The sequence below is a fragment of the Balaenoptera borealis genome (genome assembly GCF_965194805.1).
Source record: "Balaenoptera borealis genome assembly, chromosome: 9".
Classification (NCBI taxonomy): domain Eukaryota; kingdom Metazoa; phylum Chordata; class Mammalia; order Artiodactyla; family Balaenopteridae; genus Balaenoptera; species Balaenoptera borealis.
This window is the reverse complement of record NC_138873.1, coordinates 48,595,707-48,603,608: the sequence shown is the minus strand read 5'-3', so window position 1 is coordinate 48,603,608 and position 7,902 is coordinate 48,595,707. Positions and strand designations below refer to the sequence as shown.

Here is a 7,902-nt window from a genome sequence, read left to right as displayed (position 1 = left end):
GGGTCTCCATCCTCACTGGACTGGGGATACTAATTGTCTCTTTGGCTTTCTAGTGCTAAGCACAGGGTCTAACCCATAATAAGTACTCAACAAATGTTTGCAGAAGAAATGAACGGTTAAGTCCTTGCACATACCCGAAGTCATCTCTCTGGTCATCCCACTGCCTTGAAGAGCCCTGGCAAAGGGCTCCTTTCATCCCAGTTCTGGTTTCTTCCTCCTTGACCAACATCTCCACCCCATCTACTCCCATTTGCTGCCATCTTGTACCAGCAGGCTGACCTGACCAAACCTTCACTTCCAGGCAGCTCTGGATGGTTTTCCTCTTCCCATTATCAAACCCTCCCATCTTCTGTCCCATTCTCAGTCAGGGGGCTACTTTTTGCTGGGTGAAAAAGGGAATCAAATAAAGAGAATCCATATTGATGGGGGTTAATGTTACCTCTCCCGACTACAGTATTTTCATGTTAGCAGTGCTATTTTATGGACAACATCTTCATGTGGTGTGGTTCTCAAGCGGGGCACATGCACTCCCTGGGTCATGCAGAGGTTTGCCAGGGATACTACAAGCCATAGGCTGGTTAACAATGCACAACCTGAAGGATGGGAAAAGTATTTTAGATGAAGACGAGAAATGGATACCTTAGAAAAAATACCAATTTTTCATAAAATGACTAAGTTAGAATGAGACTTTGAAGGCCCCAGGTCCCAGGGTGTACAGGTTTAGTCCCATTGATGTTGGGACGAGTTCTGGGGCAAGGTTCGGGAAGCACTAACGGTGTTCATTTCAGGCTACAGACTGGGGCTTCAAATCATGTATGGACACTGGTGAGCCCACATTCACAATGGCAGCGCTAGTGCCTTGGGCAGCTCACAGCAAATCCCGGGACGCTCAGCAGGCCCTTAGGTGTGTTATTATCAGGTCTACCTTTCACTCCACAGGACGGCATCACCCATCTAGCCATCCACCCACTCATCCAACATTGGCCATCAGCTCATCACTGCCCTTGGTGCAGAAGACTGGTGAACAAGTAAGGCAGTTTCTGTTCTCGAGGAGCTCACAATCTGGCAGGGAAAATGCATTAAGAGAAGAGTCATATTATTAAACACATTATTAGAAGAGCAGTAAGTATTCTGGAAAGGAGCATAGGGTTCTGGCTGCTGGGGGGAGCAGTCATTTGTCACTGATCACATTCTCCTTAGAACAGTCCCTGTCATACTGGAAAACCACTTATTTTTCTTTCCAGTCCTCAGAATTAATTTAAAAAATAAGGTATATCTCCATGCCCCCCCCAATGGAATTCTGAATATTTTGCATGTTTGGAAAGAATGAGGTATGATTTAGGAATTTATTATGAAAAATTTCTGAGAATGTAGGTATACATAAATTATGAAGTTTCATTTGATATTGCAAAGATATTAGAGATACTAATTTTTCATTCCATTGAAAAGTATTCAGTATTTCATGAAATACTAATTTCATCCTTCTCTGTGGTCACAATCTACATTTGAGAAATAAAATACATATACTATTAGTACCTGCCTTAGTAAATCTGTACCCCACAATATCATTTTTAGGATAAGAATTTGTTTGAGCTTCCTTTCTTCTCGCTCCCCCTTTTGCCCTTCCGGAATTATTTCCTCCCTCCCTCCCTCCCTTCCTTATCTCCTTTCCCCTTATTCTCTCCCTCCCTCCCTCCCAGCAAATATTTTGGAGGGCCTAATTGAATTCCAACAGTTTAATATATAGTGGTAAGAAAGCCAACAAAACTTATCTAAACCTATTAAAATACCTTGCAGCAATGAATCGACCAAACGCCATTTTATCCCAGTGCAACTTGTGAGGAAATGCCTATTATGTCAAGTGAGGTTCTCTTGTCTGGAGCCATGACAAAGGAGCAGATGACATGCTTCATGCAGCGGGCTTCAGTGCCATCCTCCTCTGCATCCTGCTGAAAAACTTACCTTCTTTAGGACTCATGAAAGAACTATTCCAATTAATACAGTATACATTCTTAAAGTCCCATAGGAAATTTCAGATAAAAATTTTGCAGCTCCAATACAACTAGAAAAGTCCTCTGGTGCCAAGATTTAACCACAGGAGGATTCCTGTCTTTCTCGAGGCAGGTAAACACCCTCTGGCGCTTGTCAGGGAATCTTCAGTTGTGTGGCTGTATTTCAAGGACTATGAATACATTGAACTTATCTTGTGGAAATGCCTGGCTCCTCAAACACCTTTCTTCGCCATGAACGAGGTAGACCGGAATACATCATTGGCTTCAGTCTACACCTTGATGCCCTAACACGGGGGAGGCCCTGCATCTACTGGTCTTCTCGCTGGTCCTCCCGGCCCTTCAGTACGCTGTGAACAAAGCGGACTCGGAGGAGAGTGTGAGGGGTGAGCACTGGTGAACAGAAATCATTTTGTCTCATTTACAACATCTGAGCTTTGGCAAGTTGTCTTCTCCGGTAGGTTTATTATTTGATTTTAAGAAAGTAAAAAGATGAATTGGGAGATTGGGATTGACATATATACACCAATATGTATAAAATAGATAACTAATCAGAACCTGCTGTACAGCACAGGGGATTCTACCTCACTGCGCTGTACAGTAGAAACTAACACAACATTGTAAAACACCTATACCCCAATTAAAAAAAAAAAGAAAGTAAAAAGAACTAGATTATTAGGAAGCCTCCCTACGAAGCAGAGCAATGCCAGATGCCAGCTCTCCTCAGGGAACAGAGCAGGTCCTTACTCACTGCCAGGTTACGAAAGACAAAAAAATATTTCACCATCACTTGCCGCTAAGGCACCTTTCAAGATACAAGAGAACTTTTTGGTTAGTGCATTTAGTTTCCTAACCCCAAACTTCTAAAACTTTCGAGGGAGGGAGGCTTCTTGGGAGGTGTTGGGACTCCCTGGAGGTGGTGTTTCATTTGCCTGGACTGGTCTGCCTCGGCAAGATCTCTTGGCATCACATAAGTTTCTTGGAAGAAAAAACCTGAAATGTCTCTGATTTCTTCATATTTATAGCTACTCTTTTCCCTTTAGTCTGCAACCCTACTCTGTTTCAGAACGGTTCCAGCGAGCTGCATTTCATAAGTGTGTCCTCAAGTTAACCCAAGTCTTGAGTTTTGCTTCATGTGAGAGAATCCACAGTTAACTCAATTGATGAATTGAAGGCTATACTTTGAAGAGAGTGCTTTCCTTTAAAAATCTGTTTAAAACTGGCTGTTATGACTTTTTCAGATCTTTTTGAATGACCAAGTCAAAAACAAACACAAAAATCCCCCAGAGTACTTGAAAATTATCTGACCTACTGGGATGTGAAGATGAAAAACAAAGTTATATCTTTAAAAATATCTAGAATGTGTTAATAACTTGCCCAGTATTGTGATAACAATTTTATGTAACAAGATCTTTGAAATTTTATCAATTTAGCAATACCAAAACCAATACCATGAAAACTTGGTTAGCCAGAAAATCCCTGTATCACTTAAAAAATGTCAGAAACTTTCTAAATATAAAGGCTACTTCAGCAAGAAAACTGTCTTCTTTGTGTAATTCTACACGTCATCAGTGATCTTAGAATCCCAGGATCTCAGATGTAGGAGCCTACAGCAAATCTCATCCAACCCTCTCGTTTCTACAGACAGGACCTGAAAGGGAGAGATTCCAGGTGGCTGTTGAATGAGTGCAGCTGAATGAGTGCGGAGCCAGGCCCGGCCTCTTGGCCCACTCCACCTACTGCCCCTTCTGCAACACCAGGCTGTTCCCCTGCTTAGCGACTTCATTACAGGGGTGGAGGGACACTGGGAAACATATGTATTGACTCCAGGACAGAAAGATTCTTCTTGCAATTGTCTCTTTCTCCTACAAGTGGGACACAGAAAATTTTAGTTAGCAAAAATGCCTGATAAATTAAAATGTTAAGGTATGCCTAGTCTTGCTTTAACAATCCTCTGAATTAACTAGACAATAGCCCAGCCTTTCTTGGTGGGGGGGGAACCCCACTCCAGGTGTTCTGAATGTTTCTGTCATTTGGAAATCACTGCACAATGGTTAAATTCTCCAAGTGACTCCTTACCACTCAGTATGGGACAGATATGTCACTCCTAGAGTACCTTCCATGATTTAAACAAATGAACAAAAAAAAATTCAAATGTAAAATGCTCTCTTTTTAATTACTAAATTAAGAAAGTTAAACAATTTAAAAATGTAAACTCACAAAGAAATGATAACAAAAAAGGAATTAAGACTTCAGAGTTGCCACTCAGTATTAAAAACTCAATAGAAATAGGGTTTTTGATTTGTTGTTAAACATACGTAATTCAAGGTTGGTACAAACAGCGACTAAAAATGTAACACTTTTTTTTTGGGCATCCCCATGAGATGTAAAGTAGTGCATAGTTATTTCACTGGAGGACCCTTGGACATAGAGAAAGTCATTTCATTAGCAGTACAGGACATTCAAACACTTATTTTACAATGGGAAATGTACGACCTCCCACCCTCACCTTCCCGTAAGGGTTAGTTGAATGAGAAAGTTTAGCAGGTTGCCACGACTACAGTGCTATGGGTTTCAGACCATTTAAATGTGGTTACAAGGTTTATTAAATTAAAAAAGTTGGAAACATTTCAGCATTCATGTTTTATACAAGAAGTTTGTGTGGTATCCATCTTCTAGTCCCCCTGGTAGTATTGGCCACTTGCTTGCTTTAAAGAGGCTCACTTTTAAGTTTCAGGAACAAATCGTAGTAAGTCGAAGCAAATACTGGAAACAGAACTTGTGAATTCAGCTCGGGGGGCTGCTGAAAAGAGTCAAAGTAACAGCCATCTACAGGCACAGTCATGAACCAGAAAAGTGCCATCCAAATTAAAAAAAAAAAAAAAATCAAATCATGTTTTGCAAAAGCCAAAGAAGGAGGCCACTGGTTTTCAGAATAACACTGGTGCTTTTATGTTGATTTTCCAGTCAAATCCTCACTCTGGGTCCCGAAGCTCTGTGGCCCACATCGGCCACGGTCTCCACGTTAGCACCCACATGGTGTATGTACAGGGATGTATATATTATATATATTCATATTTATAAAAAAGAAAAAAAAACAAACACCTGTCCTGGTTGGTTTTTGTTAAAACATGAAAAAAAATTTTATTGTTTTAGACAAAGAGGCCACTTTTGGAAAATAATACTTTTTTTTTTTAGTTGAATCAGGTGAAGACAGAGTTAAAATCACATAGGATTTGCATTTTAAAAAAAGGAAAGCACTAGGATCGTTGGCACTGGAATAACTATTTACACTGAACAGAGGTTTGGCCTGTTACATAACATCGATACAACGCATTTTCCAAAGTCTGAGAAATAACAAGGTTCTGTCTCGTATGCTTCACAGAGGAGGTTCGGATTTGGGGACAAGTGTCATTAATGAGGGCCATGGAAGTTCGTCAGCTTCAGAGTCACATGCAATCTGATCCTGGACAGTTCTCGCTGCTCTGCTCGGAGCAGCTGGCTACGGAATTGAAAGCTAATGGGGAGGGGGCGGGGAAGCCTCTTGGACCAGGCCTCTCTCAGCAGACCCAGGTCTCACAGGTTTTCACCAGGCTGATACTGGGGCTCTGTCGCGGTGAAGTAGTCTTCCAGGAAGCCCTGCAAGTACTCGAAAGTGGGCCGCTCTTCGGGGTCCTTTTTCCAGCAGTGGATCATGAGCTCATGGAGGGAGATGGGGCAGTCCTGCGGGCAGGGCATCCTGTAGCCGCGTTCCACCTGCTCCAGCACCTCCCGGTTGTTCATGCCTGCAAAGACAAGGGCCGTGAGCGCGGGCGCTCCGGGCGGCCCAGCCAGGGCCACCGCCCCTGCACCTCCTCCTGCTTCTGCTTGGAGCCTGCAGGTGGTTAAAACATGTTGAGGGCTGTCTTAAATTAGACCCTGTCTTTAATGGGCTATCACACCACTCAGAAGTAAAAAAGGACCCCACTACTGACACACGCAAAGCCCCAGAGGATGAATCTCAAAAGCATTGTAAGTGAAAGAAGCCAGACACAAAAGGCAACATACTGTGTGATTTCATTTATATGAAATTCTAGGAAAGGTAAAACTACAGTGATAGAAAGCAGATCAGTGGTTGCCAGGGGGTGAGGGGGAGGGGAACCCTGCAAAGGGGCCGCAGGGAACACTGAGGAGTGATGGAAACATTCTGTGTCAGCAAACCATCCCTGTAAAGGCCAGATGGTAAAGATTTTAGGTGCTGTGGGTTGCATACGGTCTCTGTCGCATATTCTTCATTTTATTTATGTTTCTACAACTCTAAAAAGGTACAAAACAAAAACAGGGTGGGAGCCGGATTTGGCCCACGGGCTGTAGTCTGCCAACACATGTTCTATATCCTGTATGTGGACGTGTGACTGTTTATGTTTGTCAAAACTCATTGAATTCTTAAAATTGTTGAATTCTATTGTATGTAAATTACACTTCAATTAAACTGAGAAAAATATGAATGAAGCAGATAAAAACAAATCCACGGAATGAAAAATAAACTGTCCTTTGTTCACAGGACCCATGAGCTCCATTGATGAACTTCATAAATTGGCTGTCCTCGTGCCTGGGCAAGCTCTTGGTGCCCCGCTGTCTGAGATCTGACATCACGCCACCACGCTGGGCACCATCCAGCCCAGCGACCCCTAGGTGCCCTGAGGTTTGATGACTGCGATGGGGAGACAGGGCGTCTGCGTTTACTGATGACCTTGGACAGGCCATCTATCATTGGAGACCTTTGCGACCCTCCGGGGGAGCTGCCTGATAGTGAAACATCAGGATGCCTGGAGCTAACAGGAGACATTCTGGGAGATTGCTAACCCTCTGGAGAATGCAACCTCCCTGCACGTTGGCCTTCTTGACAGAACAGGAAATACCACACTGGGGGTGAGCCGAATGCCCTGACCCCTTTCCCAATCACTGCCAGGCTCTCTTCTCTGGTTTTCCTTCCCTTTTCTGCCATATCATGTTCTGCCATTGCCTGCCAAGTCCTTGTGTGTTTTGGCTGCTCCTTGGCCCTGAGCCTATAATCCTCTCCCAAATTCTGACCCAGTTAATTTACAAAAGCAAGAGCCTCAGTTCCAGCCATTCAGAAACCCAGATTTCTTCCCCCAGCTCTCAGGGATGTAATCAGCAGGACACAGCGCATACATGTAGCAGCTCCCTTTAATGCTGGAGGAGGTGGCAACCTGCTGGCTAGAACCCTGTAAGCCTGGCCAGAGCAGGTGGGCCCAGGTCACAACCCTGTCCCCCTGAGTAGGGGACACTCAGACTTTGGGATCTGTTGTCAGTTCTCTTTGTTGCTTTTGGAGCTGGGTTGATCCCGGCTCCCGTGGCTGTCAAGCACAGCCCTGTCAGTCACATGCTTATCCAAACCCTTTCAGGATGCCTTCTTATTCTCTGCCACTGTAATTCCTTGAGGGGATAAAATCCGTGTATTATTCCTGCTGTGTTGAAGTAGGCCTTCAATTTAATTATTCTAATATAACCTTGGTCACATTTCGGGGGTGACCTTTATTATTAGTGAGAAAGGCTCGGTGAGTGAATCTGGGTCCCCTGCCTCTGCACCATGCCTGTCTTTACAGGGGCCCACTTCAGTTGGATGTTCGGTCAGCTCTGAGGCTTATTACCTTAAATCCTCCACCAACTACTGAAAACTCATTTTGACAGCTCGGGATGGAACGGGGAGCTGGAAGCAAGGGGAGACACTGGAGTGTCCTGCAGCGCTCTGGAAAAACCAGGGCACGGGACAGGGACCAGCATGTCCTTATCCACGATCCCCAAATCCAACAAGCTCTGCAAAGCGAAAGTTCTGGAAACTCACTTGGCAGCAAAATTGATCCGAACTCACCTCATTCGGCCGTAAAAC

The 7,902-nt window shown here is 43.9% G+C and overlaps 1 protein-coding gene across 6 annotated transcripts in view; it reads right to left on the bottom strand.

Moving 5' to 3' along the window:
* Positions 1-5,123: 5,123 nt before the first annotated feature.
* The window catches only part of FYN (FYN proto-oncogene, Src family tyrosine kinase), a 207,951-nt gene continuing 205,172 nt past the window's right edge, over positions 5,124-7,902 (bottom strand). For all 6 annotated transcript variants that reach the window (XM_082404802.1, XM_082404803.1, XM_082404800.1 and 3 more), the window contains one exon: positions 5,124-5,794. In XM_082404802.1, coding sequence (XP_082260928.1) covers positions 5,586-5,794 — 209 coding nt within the window. In that variant the 3' untranslated portion in view covers positions 5,124-5,585. The remainder of the gene's footprint in view (positions 5,795-7,902) is intronic.